The 19178-nt window shown below is 41.4% G+C and overlaps 1 protein-coding gene across 2 annotated transcripts; it reads right to left on the bottom strand.

Moving 5' to 3' along the window:
* Positions 1–3679: 3679 nt before the first annotated feature.
* BZW1 (basic leucine zipper and W2 domains 1) lies at positions 3680–18602 on the bottom strand. 2 transcript variants are annotated; one of them, XM_053596515.1, is made up of 12 exons: positions 18435–18602; positions 17192–17265; positions 15346–15522; positions 12618–12712; positions 11321–11386; positions 10603–10738; positions 9531–9640; positions 9247–9417; positions 8153–8299; positions 7572–7710; positions 4802–4924; positions 3680–4121 (listed from the first exon to the last, which is right to left on the bottom strand). In XM_053596515.1, the coding sequence occupies exons 2-12, from the start codon at positions 17253–17255 to the stop codon at positions 4090–4092; spliced, it is 1260 nt and encodes a 419-aa protein (XP_053452490.1). In that variant the 5' UTR covers positions 17256–17265; positions 18435–18602; the 3' UTR covers positions 3680–4089. The 2 variants fall into 2 exon arrangements, with proteins under 2 accessions (XP_053452490.1, XP_053452491.1); XM_053596516.1 differs by lacking the exons at positions 12618–12712; positions 17192–17265; positions 18435–18602 and having other exon boundaries at positions 15340–15423.
* Between the last annotated feature and the right edge of the window lie 576 nt (positions 18603–19178).

Genomic DNA, 19178 nt, shown 5'->3' with positions numbered 1-19178 from the left:
ATATGTTTGCAGTAACAGAAGCTTCAGTTTATAAACAGGTCACGTGCTTTCAACAGGTTTACCTCCAAGTTAACTTTTAAGCACAGCCTTCAGCCCTTCAGCTGAAACAAAAGGTTTAAACTATTTTTGTCCTTAGAACACAGACTCCTGTTTCGGTTACGCTGAAGGGAAATTCCCTGAACAGAACTGCTCAATCATATCTGTTAATTGTAGTGCCCCAAATCTATGACATAAACATTTTCAATGTATCACAGTTTAACAAGGTATCAGTTCCTCTGGACGAAGCCCACAAAGCAAGGGGTTTTGTAGATTTTTACCACTGTCTCCCCCAGGGCACTACTGTAGGCACAAGTAGCTGAGCATTTTAACAGCAAAGGTTCTGATTAAGAGTTACCACACTGACAGTGACTGAATACATTTGTAAAGTATCCTCATTCTTTCAGTTCATTAGGAACTAGGAACTGAAACTGTAATTCTAAAGATAAAAGATCATAAAAACACACTGGAAAAAGAAAATGATTGGATTTGACTGGACTACTAATTGCCCATAGTTAAATTGGGGGGTGGGGGGGAGCGGGGAGGAAAGGAGCCAGGAAGCCTTTGAAATGAGTTTTTATGCAATTATGCCTCGAATTGGGTTCAGATACTAATCCACTGTAATTCAAGTTCTCAGAGGCCAATTATAAATTCATTACTTTGACATCAGAAGTACTCATCATAACATCCAGATTCCACTTAAATCATCTTGCCTCAGCCTGAGTAGCTGGGACTTCAGACACCTGCCACCATACCTTGCTGATTTTTCTATTTTTAACAGAGACAGGGTCTCATTTTCTTTTGCTCAGGCTGGTCTTGAAAAACTCTTGAAAGTGATCCACCTGCATTGGCCTCCCAGAGTGTCAAGATTATAGGCATGAGCCATTGAGCATAGCCTAAAACTATTTTATTCTTTTTATTTATTTATTTTTTGGTGGAGGATGTGGGCAACAATCCTGCTACTTCTCGCTAAAACTATTTTATTCTATTTTAAACACCTTTAAGACCTTAGTAGGCTGGTGAACAGAAATACTTCATTATTGATTCAACTAATACTGAACATGAAAAAAATCTTAGCAAGATTTACTAGAATTCTCAGATTTCACATGGCATTAAGAGCATGAGGAATATCTTTACAAACGTAATTAAGTATTCTCAGTAATAATGAACACCAAAACTTTGGCATCTGCTACATTTAAAGCCAACCAATAATAGTTCTTGTGAGCAGCCTAGAGTGTGAAAGTTTATAATTTGTTAGTGTTATGCCCATACTAATCACTCCCAAATGATTTCACTTAATGATACATTTATAGTTAAGAATCTATTAAAACCTCAAAAGCCAGTGGGAAATGCTTTGCCTATTGCCTATGGCGGGCTACAGAATGAAGCATAACTGGTAAAAATATAGTGACCGGCAGAAACATTCCCTTTATGTTCTACTGATCCTGACAGTAAGAATTCTGCTCGGCAGTATACGGAAGCCTTGTCTGCCAGTGCAAATATCACTAGGACTCCCTTCCTCTTTTAAAAAGATATTACTCCCAAAGGAACCCAAACCTTTGCTCTTTTCATGTATAAAGCAGATACAACACATACACAAGCATGTCTATGATACTAAAATTTATTGGGGGCACTATTAGAAATAAAGCATAAAAAGGTTTCTAGTTGGGTGTTGACAATGGGAAAAACTTTTAAAAACGTGAATTAGAGGTTAATCTCTTGGTCACATCATTTCCCCTTAACTACCAACATTATGCTGTATCAAAATATCCTTTGAGATTTTTGGTATCTGGAGTTTTTTATAAGAACAGAGTAAGTATCTGTAGGACAATACTCTTAGAGTTAAGATTAAGAAACTTATGATTAGCTCTAAACACAAATTTATAGTTTCCCAGAGGAGACAGCCTTATAAATTGACACCCAGTTAGGAAAATCAATTAACATTTATCCAATCACAATTAAAAGTAAAATTTAGCTTCTATACTAAGAATTACTTATTTGAGGCCATATATTGGCACTGGCAGCTGAATTCTAAAATTACCACTTATGATGCAAAATTAAGATCTACAATCTTTCTATAAAGCATTCTTTCTCTTTACGCTTACTGTTACAGGTGATTTATCCATTTATTGTAATACTGTAGTAAGTAAAGACTACCATGTCATTATGAAGAAAAAACTATGATCAAAGATCATAATGTATTTCTGGAAGACCACACTCTTTCACTATACACAGTATATATAATAAAACAGGGCACATTCTGTATGGCAGCAACATGCAATGACTTGTTTGCAGAAATGTTAATGTAGTTTCAGCTACATCATAATTCTGTGTAGGTGTTTACAGTTTGGGAGTTATGAAAGGAGTAATTATTACTTGATGCTATACAGTAAAGACATCTCGACTTATAATCTACTAGTTTTTAACATGAAATTTACAAAAAAAAAAGACTGATCTATAAAGCCTAAGTGTAAGGATGGACTTTTATTAAAAAAAAAAAAAAAAGTCTTTTGAGGACTACAAATTACAAAGAGTAGATTACTACATAGAAATCTAGTGAATACATTTTGCCTGTGCATGAAAACTTTATCAAAGTTATTATTCCTTTAACAAATTCACCCCATTCACAATGTTATCTGTTATAATGCTCTTTTAAAGGTTACTATACCTTTATTTCAAATTACATATTACACGTTATTCCCTCAAGATGAACTTTTAAACACCACTCTTGGCTCCTAAGATTGGCACCTGCAGAGGGGCAATTTCCACTCGGCTTCTGGTGGCTTCATTCCAGGCTAGTTTCTCTCATCAATTAAAAACCTTCAAAACATTCACTTTTAACACAAAGTCTATCAAAAAATGTGACTACATTTTTTTCCTCTAATGCCTACAGACATAGACGGGTAGCAGCAAGAAAAGGAAGATGAAATTGAAAGGCAGCCATTAAAATAAATGAATCCATCGTATAGGAGAAATATTTGGCTCATGGCAATTAGGGTATGTTGCTTGAGTCATCACTGAATATTCTAAGCCAATATTACTAAATATTTTAAGAGAATGAAGCCAGTCCAGTATGACCAAGTAGAAATAATTATCATTGCACTTCATTCTTTACAACAAACTGTCTAAGCCAGTAGGAAATCTAAGTTATAGTTAGATTCCCAATTAGAACATGCTGACTCTTCAACATTTGTCACAATTTTTACTGAGTTTTTACATCTGTCATTTCCCTTACTCCAACTTTCCTTGCAAGTCTTTTCTGTCATGGTAAGTACACTCAGAACATAAAATATCTTAAATGGTAAGACATTCTTACCATGAAAATGGTTGTATTAAAAGAATACCCATTTGTTTTGCTTGGAGAGATACAAATTGAATACAGAAGTTTCTCAATGGGAAAAAGCTCAATGTTCTTCCCACCACCTATGCCACATCTGATTTTTCCAATTTCAGAGAGCAAAAAAACAAGCTAAAGAACATCTGGGGTTAAAAATGCAAGAAAATGTTAACATGCAAGCAATGGTCTAAACATTCAAGATTCATGTTAATGAATTCAAAATTATTGTCTATGAGATTTTCATTGATGAGTGGGGCTCTGGGCATACCAATTATCACACAAATCATTGCCTTTTGAGACTCTGGATACTTTTACAGTTTAATTTGCAAACAGAATTTTTATAACAAATTATTTTCAACCAAATCATATCTTGAAAACTGTTTATAGAAAACCCAGGGAATAAAGTGAACTGTTCATTGTGGAAGGCCTTAAATTAGATTATTACAGTAGAAAATACAGGAGGTAGAAGATAACTGAAAAGACCAATGCAACATTAGATTCAAATCTATAGCTCCTGCAGCTACTTAAAACATGGTTTTAGAAACTAAACCCAACATTTCCAGTAACCATAGAAACAGTTAAAATAAAATTTGCCATGAAAGCCCTCATATCATGCTTGACATAGGGAGGGAGGAAGATGTAAGAACCAGGACACACGAGACATGACATTTTATCTACAACTCCTGTTTGCTTCACTGAGGCTGTAGTTGCAAAATTCAGTCACCTTCTTCAGCTTCAGACTCAGATTCTAGAAAAGGGGAAAAATGCAGTCAAGCATTATATATCAGAAGGCAAAGTTCTTATTTATAACTTTCAAGCTACTTATTGTAAGAAATCTTTTTTTTTTTTGTAGAGACAGAGTCTCACTTTATGGCCCTCGGTAGAGTGCCGTGGCATCACACAGCTCACAGCAACCTCCAACTCCTGGGCTTAAGCGATTCTCTTGCCTCAGCCTCCCAAGTAGCTGGGACTACAGGCACCCGCCACAACACCCAGCTATTTTTTGGTTGCAGTTTGGCCAGGGCAGGGTTTGAACCCGCCACCCTCGGTATATGGGGCCGGCACCTTACCGACCGAGCCACAGGTGCCGCCCTATTGTAAGAAATCTTAATAATATCCCACTTAGATGAAAGGGATAATTCAAAAGCACATTTAATTTATAAATGTTAACTGTTTTTAAAATTTTCAATTTCTCTAAAGATGTTCAGTATTAATAGCAGACTTACATATATTGTAGTAATTAAAGCACAGTTTTTACACCTGCCTTAACTCAAGTAACTATTTGTTGTAGTAAATGAAGATGATACTGTCTTCTAGGCACAAAGTGACAACAGAATGAAAGGAAGCCTGTGTGGACATATACAATGGCCACATTAAAATTAGTTTCTAAGCTTTACCACACCAATCTGCATAAAGGAAAAGACTCACCTTCTTCAGCATTTTTGAGCCACTCTACAAACTTCTTCATTTGCTCAAGGAAGACACTTTTCCCTTTTGCAACATGTGCATCTTTATACCACTTCAGAATGGGCTCTTCACTCAGGACTTCAGCTGTAAAGAATAATCATTACATTAGGGGAGTTTTATTTTTCTGAGACAGGGTCTTACTTTGTTGCTGCTGGTAGAGTACTCTGGCATCACAGCTCCCAGCAAGCTCAAACTCTTGGGCTCAAGTGATCCTGTTGCCTCAGCCGCCCAAATAGATGGAATTCCAGGCACCCACTACAACACCCGGCTATTTTTAGAGACAGGGTCTCGTTCTTGCACAGGCTGGTCTCAAACCTGTGAGCTCAGGCAATCCACCTGCCTTGGCCTCCCAGAGTGCTAGGATTATAGGCATGAGCAGCTGCACCCGGCCGTCATTAAGAGAGTTTTAAATATTTTTTTTACTTCAGGAAGAGTTAGAATCATCGAAGGAGCAAATGCCTGCTTGTGAAACAAGACCCTTCTGAAAAGTAAAAACAAACTATATACATGTTTCTAAGCTGAATCTATATTCAAACACTGGTTTCTTCAACAATCAATTTCGAGAAATACAAAAAGGATGAAACTGGAACCATATAGTAAGAAGAGAATTTTATCAACTTGTCAATGTACCAAACTACAACAAACTAGGGAAAAATTTTATTAAACCAGCAATTTTGCTGAATGGAAGGCAATTTTGCCTTAGGAGACATTCTTGTCACATGGGGAGAAGTGCTACTGGCATCTACTGAACAGAGGAGAGAGATGTTGTTTAACGTTATAATGCACAAGACAGTCACAAAGAGAGTTAACAGAGTAAACTGACTACTATTTTGGTTACCAAATGTTAGTAACACTGAAGTCGAGAGATCTGTATAAATGATCAGAAATATCTGGTAGAAAATTTACTTATTTTTTAAAGTATGAAAATGGTGGTTTTATTAAGAAAAAAATTTAAGTCATTTGTACTTCATATTTAAGAATTCAGGGTGGTGCCTGTGGCTCAGTGAGTAGGGTGCTGGCCCCATATACTGAGGATGGCGGGTTCAAACCCAGCCCCAGCCAAACTGCAACAAAAAAATAGCTGGGCGCCTGTAGTCCCAGCTACTCGGGAGGCTGAGGCAAGAGAATCGCCTAAGCCCAAGAGCTGGAGGTTGCTGTGAGTTGTGACACCACAGCACTCTACTGAGGCCGATAAAGTGAAACTGTCTCAAAAAACCAAACAAACAAAAAAACAACAGGGTGGTGCCTGTGGCTCAAAGGAGTGGGGCACTGGCCCCATATACTGGAGGTGGTAGGTCCAAACTCGGCCCTGGTCAAAAACTGCAAAAAAAAAAAAAAAAAAATTATTCAATGAAAATTCCCAGCAATTTCTAGAATTCGTTTATAAATAATCCGGAGGGGAGAAATGGGGGTAGAAATGTTCCCAAGAAACCTAATCACAAACTGATAATCACCAGAACATGGGTACTCACTCAAGAGTTCACTACCCCCATACCTTCTTAAAAAAATAAAAAAGTTTTGGGAAATCAGGGTAGGTACCTAGTCTAAGTTTAGAATGTATGTATTAACAAAATAATCTATGAAAATGAGGGAAGAGAATACATGTGCACACCAAATACATTCACTGGGATCAAGGCTGGTCTGATTAATGCACAATTTCAAAGTGTTAACACCAATCATAACAAATGAAATAACTGCAATAGGTTCTCTTCCAACAGAGATCTTGTCTTAATAACCACTTTAGACCAAGCTGGATGCAGTGGCTCACACATGTAATCCTACCACTACGGGAGGCTGAGGTGGGTGGATCACTTGAGCTCTGGAGTTTGAAATCAGCCGGAGAGAGATCCTGTCTACTAAAAACAGAAAAACTAGCTGGGCATTATGGCAGGTGCCTATAGTTCCAGCTACTCAGGAGGCTGAGGCTAAAGGATCATTTAAGCCAGAGAGTTCCAGGTTGCTGTGAAATATAATACCACAGCACTCTACCCAGGGTGACAGTGAGACTGCCCCAAAAAAAACCAAACCACTTTAGACCAAGGTTTTGATACTGGGATCACAGAAAAGGGAATGATAACTGGGATAAGGCGTTTTAACCCCAAGTGTTTTAAACTGGTCTTGAGGGACAAGTGAAGGTCGACACTGGGTGGTAGGGTAGGTTGAAGTCTACAGAAATATGAAGAGTATGTCAGGGAAGGGACCTGGAGAACTTGATAACGGCTTGAATATAGAAGTCAAAGCTTCAGGCTGAATAACGAAAGCTTTATTTTTTAATTATTTTTTTTAAGAGACAGTGTCTTACATTGTCACCCTTGGTAGAGTGCCATGACATCACAGCTCACAGCAACCTCAAACTCTTGGGCTTAATCGATTCTCTTGCCTCAGCCTCCCGAGTAGCTGGGACTACTGGCACCCGCCATAATGCCCGGCTATTTTTTTGCTGCAGCTGGCCTGGGGCTAGGTTTGAACCCACCACCCTCAGTATATGGGGCCAGCGTCCTATTCACTGAGCCACTGGCGCCACCCTGAATAATCAAAGCTTTAGATTTTAACTTGTGAGTGATGGTTAGAGATGTTTTGATACCAATCTAAAAAAGGCACCCAATATAATCAGAGGTGACTCTATTGGTGACTAGATATAAAATAGTACAGAGAACTGATGTTCAGATAATTATTTTTATAACGAGTTTTCAAGGAATTTTATTAAATATACTTATAAAATTTAAATTACCTTTATAAAAAAGCACCACTATTTTCTGGAAGGCTTTCATGAAATGAATGTTGTCATAGCAATACTCCTGAATCTTCAGTAACAGAGTCAGCTCAGACTGACCTTGAGTAGTAAAGGCAGCAAGTAGAGGGCTGTATTGCTTTTAAAGTAAAGCGACAAAAGATTCAGTTATTATGACCATCCTTTATAAAATTCCTGTAGCATCCTGGGAACTATAATCTGAGTATTGCAAATTAAGAAAAATCTACTAAGCACCTACATCGAATAAGCAATACTGCAGCAAATACTCCAGGTAAGAAATAATATTAAGATATTAGAGCCAAAAAGGGAACATCCTATTTCCCAATATTCCTGCAGGCTTAAATTCCTTTAAAACCTGTTCTTATTTTTAACTTGTGAACCAAAGAAAACCCAACTCAGACTCCAAAGTTTTATTAGGAGTTGTATGTTATTTGTCTACTTGCTGGTGGGTCATCCCCAGGAACCACGATATATTCTCTCAGAAAAGTCTAGTCATCACTCACTTATCCTACCTAAAAGCAGAACAGTTTGCTCTTGTCAAGGCACAGGTCTAATAATACCTTCAAGTGCTTGATGGCTTGCTCTGCTACAAGCTCCTCTTTTTTGTTCCATTCTACAGTGCTCATTACACTGGACCAGACTATTCCGATGACAACTGGTTCTGGGATGTTGTTTTTTTTCATCTCCTCCTTCACATATAAAATTATCTGAAAAATAATCCAAATTTAGTAATCGAAGTCACTTTTAATACATACATACTTCACATGTCAAATTTACACCTTTTATAAAAGAGCAAAAAAAAACATTCCCCAAGCAACTAGAAACAACTATACATTAACAGAGACTTTTTTTGAAGAGAGAGTCTCACTGTACCGCCCTCGGGTAGAGTGCTGTGGCGTCACACGGCTCACAGCAACCTCTAACTCTTGGGCTTACGCGATTCTCTTGCCTCAGCCTCCCAAGCAGCTGGGACTATAGGCGCCCACCACAACGCCTGGCTATTTTTTTGTTGCAGTTTGGCTGGGGCTGGGTTTGAACCCGCCACCCTCGGCATATGGGGCCGGCGCCCTACTCACTGAGCCACAGGCGCCGCCCTAAACAGAGACTTTTTGAAACTGAAAGGGGTGTTGAGCCCCAACTTTACATCTCTGGGCATTAGAAAAGACTGGGGTGAAGTCAAAAGTGTAACTGGCCAGGTGTCGTGGCTCACATCTGTCATCAGGTAAGAGGACAACTTGAGCTCAGGAGTTCAAGACCAGCCAGAGCAAGAGCGAGACGCCACCTTTACTAAAAAAAAAAAAAAAATGGCCTTGGGGCCTCAATAAAGTTACCCTTTAGTTGACTGAAGTAGAAAAAAAAATTAAAAAACTAGCCAGGCATTGTGGCAGCTGTCTACAGCCCCAGCTTCTTAGGAGGGAGGCTAAGGCAGGAGGATTGCTTGAACCCAGGAGTTTGAGGTTGGCACTAGTGAGCGAGGCACGCTAGCTTCGGCAACAGTGTGAGACTGTGTCTCAAAGGAAGTTCCAGTATAACATTAACTATTAACTCAAATTCATCCCAGTTTTATTTCAGAAACTAAAGTTTCTCAAAAGAGTGAAAATTTCTATGCCAGAAGCTTAGCCATAAAAAGACAGTTTAAACAAAAGCAGCTTACATCCTTAAATGGATCACCACGGGACATCTGTTCTTGAAGTTCCTTCTGGAGCTCCTTCCTAGCTCCTATGGTTTGCTGATTCCGAACATACTCTGACAGCTCTTTTAAGCCTGCCTCTGTGAAATACTTTGTGAAGTGTTCAACGCTTTGCTTATTGGCAGGGAAGAGTTCCTGAAAGAAGAATTAATCTGGTTAAATGTCTTCAAATCAGAAGAAAAATACCTTTTCTTTTCACAGATTTAAAAATACATCTGTTGGCAAGAATGGGAAGGAAAGTTATGTACCATCAGCCTGTTATCCATGCTGACTTTCCGAAGACTGGCAGCTACTGCATTGATATCTTTTTCATTTATCCACGATTTGAAGAGCTTTACAGCAAAAGCTGCTGAAACCCCTATGAAAGAAAAAAAAATTCCTAGTTCCAATCCCTGTATCCCCTGAAATCCTCCCCTTGACAGTTTAACCACGATACCACTTTCTCCCCAAACTTACTAGTGAATTTTAATGTGCCACTATTTACTATTTCTCCAATTTCTCTATTCTACCATTTGCTAGTTGTGTATTCTTGGCCAAGATACTAAGTATTTTCTAGCATGTTAATTGAGGGTAATAGTTCCAACAGTTGATGACACGGCTATTGTGAGAATTAAAGGCACTGTAAAATAGTTTAAAAAATATAAAGTGTTAGCTTTTTAAAAAATTACTGTATAGACTAATTCAACAACTGAAACCATAATTGGGAATTTATTTTCCTTTTCAGTTTGGCATTTTACCCAATGCCATCTTTTCCATTAAAGGTGTTTCCAAAATCTCCCACAGTGTATCTTATGTTAGCACCAACACATCTAATCACCTTTTTTTTTTGTAGAGACAGAGTTTCACTTTATGGCCCTCGGTAGAGTGCCGTGGTGTCACACAGCTCACAGCAACCTCTAAGTCTTGGGCTTAGGCGATTCTCCTGCTTCAGCCTCCCGAGCAGCTGGGACTACAGGCACCCGCCACAAAGCCCGGCTATTTTTTTGTTGCAGTTTGGCTGGGGCTGGGTTTGAAGTATATGGGGCCGGCGCCCTGCTCACTGAGCCACAGGCGCTGCCCATCTAATCACCTTTTGTCTAAAACCTAGATTATCTGTTGCATGTGTAAAGCAAGCCATTAAACTGGGATGCCAAAGGTATACGTTAGGTATCTTGAATTGAAATTAGCTTATTACATTTAAGGATGGCTAATAAACAAAGACCATCACACAAGTCACATCTATGAATGGCAAACCCCGCCCCACCTTTTTCATTATCAGTTCTGCCTGCCTCACTTTCAAGTCAACTAAATAAATACTATCCTTTACTAAAGGTTGATTACCTTCTTTAACCAAATTCTCATTATAAAGGCTATTAAGAATGGATGCGTTAAGTGTTCCATTCGCCAGAAGAACACCAGTCAACATAGCCAGCTTGTTCCTCTCCGACTCTGAAAAACCTTTTAAGAACAGCAGCAGCTGTAAAAGTAAAGAGTTAAGGATTAAAAGAGCAATCACATTAAGAGAGGCAGTACAGCACAGTCTGTTGGTTGTACCTGTGTGCTCTAGGGCCCAGCCACCAAATTTGTATTTCTATTATAATACACGTCAGCTGAATGATCTTGGGCAAGTCACTTAATCCCGTGCCTCGGTTTCCTCACATGTAAAATGTGGATAATAAAAACCTGCCTCACAAGGTTTTTATGAATATTAAGTGAATTAATATAATCAGAACAATGCCTGGTAGTTTATAGATAAAAGTTACTGCCAACAGTACCAGACTTTTTGTGTACCTGTATTTGAAATATCAAAGGCTGAGACTCAAATACCAAGCAGGCTGAATTTACTGAACAAATCTCACTTTGATTTTTAGTCCTCTGGCATTTGCCAAGCTAAGAACAGTGCACAGCAAATTAGAAATATTGTAACAAACTAAATGATATATCTTCAAACACCTTACCCAGAGATCTAAAATCACCTCCAATCCGTGGCACAATGAGGATCTAGCATCCCCCTTTCTGACCCCGTTTTCTTTTCCACAATGCATATTACTACTCCTACCTTTTTCACTTCATCTTCAAAACCCTTCTCCAGGTATTTGTAGCGCCTGATTAACTTGTTAAAAACCTATGAAGAACATTAAATAAATTCAGTAATTTCGTATGTGCAGATGCCAGGTCCCTGAAAGATCTAGGTCAGGACTTCGGAGAACTTTTCTACAGTATTTCTAGAACAGCAAAGAAGTCAATCTTCCACCGGATGTTAACAGGTCATAAGCTGTTTAAACCAGTGAGAAGAGTCTGTCAGCTCTCAAATCCTACACTATACCAATGCTATTAACACGTTAATAGCTAGCTCTCAGCAGATTTTTATTGCTGTATAGTAAAAAAGGACTAATCATTACTCAAGCACAACTCTTTTACCCATTTGTAGGACGTCAACAGTAAAATCATAAATACAGTTCTGTTTCCTGATAACAATGTATAGGTTAGATGTATTTGAATTCTTTGCTTACAGAAACACAAACATAATTTTTTTTTTTTTTTTTTTGTAGAGACAGAGTCTCACTTTATGGCCCTTGGTAGAGTGCCGTGGCCTCACACAGCTCACAGCAACCTCCAACTCCTGGGCTTAAGCGATTCTCTTGCCTCAGCCTCCTGAGTAGCTGGGACTACAGGCGCCCGCTGCAACGCCCGGCTATTTTTTGGTTGCAGTTTGGCTGGGGATGGGTTTGAACCCGCCACCCTCGGTATATGGGGCCGGCGCCTTACCCACTGAGCCACAGGCGCCGCCCGAAACACAAACATAATTATGCATGAAACTTGCAAATGAGATCTTGATTAATAAGGTAATCTATTTATAAATCATTTATCTTTAACAATATAAGGGCGAGGTGCAGTGGCGCATGCCTGTAATCCTAGCACTCTGGGAGGCCAAGGCAAGAGGATCACTTGAGCCTCAATTGGAGGTTGCTGTGAGCTATGAACACCAAAGCACTCTACTCGGGGAGACAGTTTGAGACTGTCTCAAAAAAAAAAAAAAAGAAAAAAAATTATATGAAGAATAATTCACCTATGTAAATAACAACAGGGAACAGATTTTCCTTTTCAGCCTGACCTTATCCTTAAAAATGGAATTATTCCAGAAGGACAAATAGAAAAGGGAGAGCTAATTTAATCTTTTCTATATTATTTGCTGTAACACATCTGCAGTTTTAAATTCATTCACTGCACCAGGAACAGCATTCCAAAACGTGAAAAGCAAATTCTTTCAACTTTCTACCTGCAACTTTTCAAAAGCAAAATATTCCTTAGATATTAGTCAGATGGATACTGAAAATAACTAAAGTTTCGCTTACCTGAGCAAATGCTTGCATGGTCTCTAGGTCTTCTTGTGCTGCAAACACGCAGACATCTGTACGCATCATGTCATCTGCCAGTGTACCACCTGGGGCTAAGGTGTATTTTGCAAAGAAATTGCAGTGACTTTCATTTTAAATTAAAAAATATTTCTATCTTACTTTCTATAAGAATTTTCATTATATAATAAAGTAAAGCAGGAGTAAATTTACTACCCCTGGAGCCACCCAGTAAAATCCATTGCTTTAACCACACAATAGTGCCAAATCTGTAAAATAGTGATGTATGATTACATGCTTTCCATGGAGGAAACAATCCTTTAAGTTCCCAAAGAGGCTTAGCTATAAAACCCCACAAAGTTAGAGTTTATACTTGAAAAAAGTGGGGCAGGGATAAACCCAGTGGGGGCACAAAGTATGATCGTGTGTTGATAACTGCTGAAGTTGGGAACAGATGAGATGTTCATTATACTATTTTCTTTAGGATATGTTTGAAAGTGTCCTTAGTAAATTTTTTTTTTTTTGTAGAGACAGGGTTTTATTTTATCGCCCTCGGTAGAGTGCCAGTGTCACACAGCTCACAGTACCCTCCAACTCCTGGGCTTAGGCGAGTCTCTTGCCTCAGCCTCCCGAGTAGCTGGAACTACAGGCGCCCACCACAACGCCCGGCTATTTTTTTTGCTGCAGTTAGCCTTGGGCTGTGTTTGAACCCACCATCCTCAGTATATGGGGCTGGCACCCTACCTACTGAGCCACAGGTACCACCCCCTTAGTAAATGTTTTTAAAAGATCTTTTTTTGCTGATAGCAATATTATGAACAGAAAACAGCAGCAATCTTTAGTATGTCTTATTATAAACAATGTATGAAAACACAATGAAAGTAATACTTGACTAGGCCATTAAAAGGTATGAATTTTAGGGCTTGGCGCCCATAGCTCAGCGAGTAGGGCACAGGCCACATACACCTAAGCTGGTGGGTTCGAGCCTGGCCTGGGCCTGCTAAACAACGACAACTGCACCCAAAAAATAGCTGGGCATTGTGACAGGCGCCTGTAGTCCCAGCTACTGAGGAAGCTGAGGCAAGAGAATCTCTTAAGCCCAAGAACTTGAGGTTGCTGTGAGCTGTGACACTGTGGCACTCTACCAAGGGTGACTGACATACATAGTGAGACTCTGTCTCAAAGAAAAAAAAAAATAAAAAAAGGCATGAATTTTAAGTTCCCAGTTCCACTACTGAGTAAACTGACTACAGTCTTTTAAGCTTTTCCTAAGCTTCCATTAGCATGCATACAAAAGGCTGTGAGGGTCAATACAATATTACTCTGAAAACATTTTGAAATTAACTTATGTTGTACATTCTTTCTTTCAACTGTTTTTAAAATCCAATGTGCAGGGCGGCGCCTGTGGCTCAGTGAGTAGGGCGCCGGCCCCATATGCCGAGGGTGGCGGGTTCAAACCCAGCCCTGGCCAAACTGCAACAAAAAAATAGCCGGGCATTGTGGTGGGCGCCTGTAGTCCCAGATGCTCGGGAGGCTGAGGCAAGAGAATCACGTAAGCCCAAGAGTTAGAGGTTGCTGTGAGCCGTGTGACGCCATGGCACTCTACCCCAGGGCGGTACAGGGAGACTCTGTCTCTACCAAAAAAAAAAAAAAATCCAATGTGCAAGCCAGATGCATGCTTGTAATCCTAGCATTCTAGGAGGCCAAGGCAGGACAAATGTTTGAGTTCAGGAGTTTGAGACCAGTCCCCTACCCTTCCCTACTGAAAACAGGAAAAACCAGCCAGGTGATGATGCCTGAAGTCCCAGCTACTCTGAAGGCTAAGATAAGAGGATTGATTTTGCTGTGAGCCATGATGCCACAACACTCTACCCAGGGTTATAAAGTAAGACCCTGTCTCAAAAAAACAAACCCCCCCCCGCCCCGAAACACCCAACGTGCACCTAACAGCACATCTCAATTTGGATTGGCCTTATTCCAACTACTTGATAGTTGGCTACTGAACAATGCAGGATTAGAAATTTCAGGTATGTGTGGCTCAAGCAGCTAGGGTGCCAGCCACATACACCCGAGCTGGCGGGTTCGAATCTAGCCCGGGCCCACCAAACAACAATGACAGGTGCAACCAAAAAATAGCCTGGCACTGTGGCGGGCGCCTGTAGTCCTAGCTACTTGGGAGGCAGAGGCAGGAGAATCGCTTGAGCCCAGGAGTTGGAGGTTGCTATGAGCCATGGCACTCTACCCAGGGCGACAGCTTGAGGCTCTGTCTCAAAAATACAAAACAAAACAAAAAAACATACTTATCATGAAGACTAAATAAAACCTCAGCTGCTAAAAAAAAAAGAAAGAAAGAAATTTCAGGTATGTATAAGTATTTCACAGAATAGAACAAGGGGTAAAGATTTCTCTACTAACTGCGAGCGTTCAAACACAGGCTGAAAAAAAAAAAAATCACTGACTGGGGATGTTACTGGGACTTTAGATATCAGAGAACAGGCTTCCCTAAGGATTATGTTCTATAACAGACTTCGAACAAGCCAGAGTTTTCTCCCAACTACAACTTGGGAGAAAAAAACGTGGATAATAGGCTACTAATAAAACAAAAATACAACACAACCAAAAAACACCCATTTTGATAAGTTTGTCAAATAGTTCATGTTTTAAATTCTCCATCATCTCCACACATACTTCCCTAAATTATTTAAATTCACCAAATCCAGACACTTACCCAGCATTCCACCAGCCACCAGAATGTCAAAGAGCGTTTCTGCATATCGACGGTAATCGAGTTTTGCTCCAGAAGCATCAAGAAATTTAGCTACTGCTTCCAAATCAGTACCAGTTTCAGTTAAGCCTTGAATAATACAGTCTTGAAACTGAGTAGGGTCAAACCTCTCTTTTTCATCTGGGGGAGGAGGAAAGACCCAAAACATGTAGTTTTAAAAGGTTTTCCAAACTGCTAGGAAACTACCACCTTATGAAGCTTAACTACTCAATAAGTTAACTAAATTCATTTTTTTAAAGCAGCTGGAAGAAAAGCAAACCTAAGCTAGATTACCTAAGACCTGCAAAAAGCAAACAGGACAGGAGACTGAATGCATATCCTTTGCAAGTTTCCCCTCACCAGACACAAAACAGGATGGGCCACTCACAAGAATTATGTTTTTTTCCCTACTACCTTTTCAAACAAACTTCAGAAGTGAGCAGTAAGTGCTATTTATTGTCTTGTGTTTCTCCATGCCTGAATTCCCCTTCTGTAAAATGGGGACAAAGTTGTTGTAAATATTAACTAACACTAATAAAACAGAAAGAGCTCAGACTTGTGCCCTGCCCACATACCTGAACTTTGCTGAGTTGCTTTCACACACTTTATAACAAGGCTTTGATTTCCCCAGCTAGGTTAAATGATACCTTAATTTTCACATAGCACTAAGGTGACAAGTTCCTCTCTATTCTCTCAGGACTTTCCTGGTTTTAACACTGAAGACCCTGTACTCTGGGTTGTTTACTGTACTCAGGACCCTAATCAAAGGCTAAGAGGCCATGAATGATCTTTGCCTGGAACTGGGGCAATAACACCCCGCCCGGATGCTAGCAATAATAATAAAGTAACACCTCTCCCTGATCTTAGCAATAATGTTACTTGTTATCATTTTTAGAAAGGTGATGCCAGTAACCCACATACTCAGAGGATACAGACTGGGCCCCATTACTGCCCAATTGTTACAGTTTACAACTCCTGCTCCTTAAATTTATTGGCTAAATTTAAATGAATCTGCAGACTAGAATCAAATCACACTTTGGTCTCCCCATCATCACTACAAGGGGACAAACTATAATTGAGATTATAAAATTCTGTAACATTCATTTCTCAAAGTATCTACTACGAGTTGAAAATGAAAATCACAATTTATAACCAGTAGCTGACCCAATTCCCTATTTCCTCAAAACTTCTGGGGAAAAAGGTTAACATGTACTTTCAAGCAATAACATTTAAAAGTGTTCTGAGAAAATATTGAGCTGAATACAAATGGAAGCTTAATACAGAATTACACCTGACACTACATCTTGTTTAGCACTGTAGCACCAGTACAGTGCTTTGCTACAAAATTCAACATCCACTTAAGTATCTCACTAATACAAAAAGGTAGTCAACAATGTGAATCTTATTCCTTAATTAAACTCTATGAGTAAAGTTTGATTTTTCTTTCACAAATCTTCACAAAATCTCGGTGACCACACCAGGAACTCTACTTTTATAAATTAACCTTTTTGCTCAAACACAAGCTTAAATGAAACTGCTGGCTAATGACATCACTGCCCTTAACTATTTTTTAAAAGGTACTAAGAATGTTCACTAACCTGCTTAGAGATATGCTGATATTAAAAACTAAAGGCTTGGGAAAGTATTAGAAATATTAAAGGAGTATTTGAAATGTCAGTCAACTAGAAATTCAAGTTCCTTTCTGTTATTTTCTCATGTTTTATTACTACCATGCAATTGCCTGTGAGAGGAACTAGATACAAAAGACATTCTGAAAATCTGAGAGAGACATCAACACATAAATGTTTACCTCTTTTTCTGGTTTTAAAACGCTGGCCTGATAGCGTTGGCTTTTGCTGCTTTTGATTATTCATAAAAGACACCCTAAGAAAAGAGAAACAAGACCTTATTATCAGTACTATTAGGCTCATTTTTAAAACAAAGTATCAAACCTAACAGTCACATACAAACCAAATGGAACACTTTCAGCTTGACAACGTAACTGGTGCAGGTACAAAGAACTACCTTCACTCGAATTCAATGTAACATTAAAAATCTTCATTTCTCTCTACAAGAAACCCTTTATGAAGTGAACTACACTCATAAATGGCTTTAGGGTGTCACAGTGACTGGTGGCAAATCACCCATCATAAATATAACCGTTTGGTCTATTACATATTCCTCTTTAAATTCGCCTGCATCTTTCATATTTCTATGCACCACAGAATACAGTCAGGAGGTATCCAAAACATGTATGTCAATTCTAAAACACCATCAAGAGGTGAATCCCGCCTTCCGGCGAGCCTAGTAATGGGCAGCACCACCCACCCTAAGTCGTGCCTGTGACGGGAGCGGCCGCTTGCACCATTCCAGCCTGCATAATTAACCCAGGGCTTTACACTACAGTCCAAGCCTCCTCCCGGGCACGTGTCTCCCAATCCACACCCTTCCAATGCCTCCCGCTCGAGCCACAAATCATTTCCTCCCCACCAGGACCCTTGGCCACAATGGGGCGCCGTAGGGTTCCGCAGCCCCTTCTCCACTGACCCTGTCGCCTGCGGTGGCGGCCGCCGCAAAGAGCGGACCACAGGCGCTGAGGCGCTTCGCGCCGGGGCCCCCGCCGCCCCGTACATCCGCCCGCCCTCCAGCGCAAGCAGCGGCGGAGGAGGCGGCCGCAGTGGTGGTGGCGGCTCCCCCGCCCCGCCCGCCGGAACCCCCCCCACGCGTACATCACCCAACAGAGGCCGCGACGGCTTTGTTACCCAGGCCGGGCAGGGCCCGGAGGGGGCCCGCCTCGGTCACTGCCCTCGCCGCCGCGACGCGCACCCGGACCACACTTCCCGACCATGGCTTCCGCCGCCGCCCCTCGTTCTCCCTGCTGGAACTGTGGCCTCGGCCCTCCCGTCCAGCCCCCGGATCCCGCCCGACCTCATGCGACGGCCTCCGCTCGGGCCCACCCGAGCAGGGCCGCAGCGGGGCCCGTCGCCTCCCTGGCACTCTGCCCAGCGTCGACGGGCCGCAACGTCGGGAACGAGCGGGGCGCTGGACCTTACCGAATTTAAGGCGAAGAGAAAAGAGCCAGAAATCCCCGATGTGGCGGCAAGTGCGGCGGTGTCCCCTCTACGACCGGAACTAACGCGAGGAGGAGAAGGAGGAGGCAAGAGGTGCCACCCCCGCCCCGCCGCTCTCCTATCGCGAGACTTCTTCCCCGTGCGCCACCCCGCGCCCCTCCCTGATCGTGGCCTGGAGCTTCCAGCCTTTTCCATTCCTTGGGACTTAGGGTGGGAAAGGAGGAAAACGAAGGAAGGAGGGGTTTCGAGGCTTCCTCATCTCCTTATTGGGTCCCAGGTCCCTCAACACTTGTCTCGGAGTGGCCGATCTTTCTCCCACCGCCTCATCATCTGGCTTTTTTACACGTGGAGGCCCCCCGCCAGTCTCGCAGTTGGAAGCGCCCTCCCGGAGTCCCGCCCCGCCCAGCCCTCCCCTCCCTCCTCTAGCGCCGGAAATTGGGTCCCGAGGGCCGGGGGTGCCCGGCGCTGCGTGGGCGGTGGGCGGGGGGCGGGCCCAGGGGTTGGGCTTGGGTAAGGGAAGCCCCACCTCGCCTCCTCGCGGGCTGGGGTTGATGGAACTCACGCTGGCGAAGTCCGAAGCAGGGCGGCTGGGTGGGGTCGTTCCCTGTCTTAGGAGCCAGGAGGACCCAGGCCGAAGGTTTACAGTGGGGTATTTTGTTTTTTAAGTGCTGCCGCCAGGCCATTCAGGTTTCTGTGGTTTCCTGAGTGTGGAAACTTGGAGAGCAT

The sequence above is a fragment of the Nycticebus coucang genome, chromosome 7, assembly GCF_027406575.1.
Source record: "Nycticebus coucang isolate mNycCou1 chromosome 7, mNycCou1.pri, whole genome shotgun sequence".
Lineage (NCBI taxonomy): Eukaryota > Metazoa > Chordata > Mammalia > Primates > Lorisidae > Nycticebus > Nycticebus coucang.
This window is presented reverse-complemented; position numbering and strand designations above follow the sequence as displayed.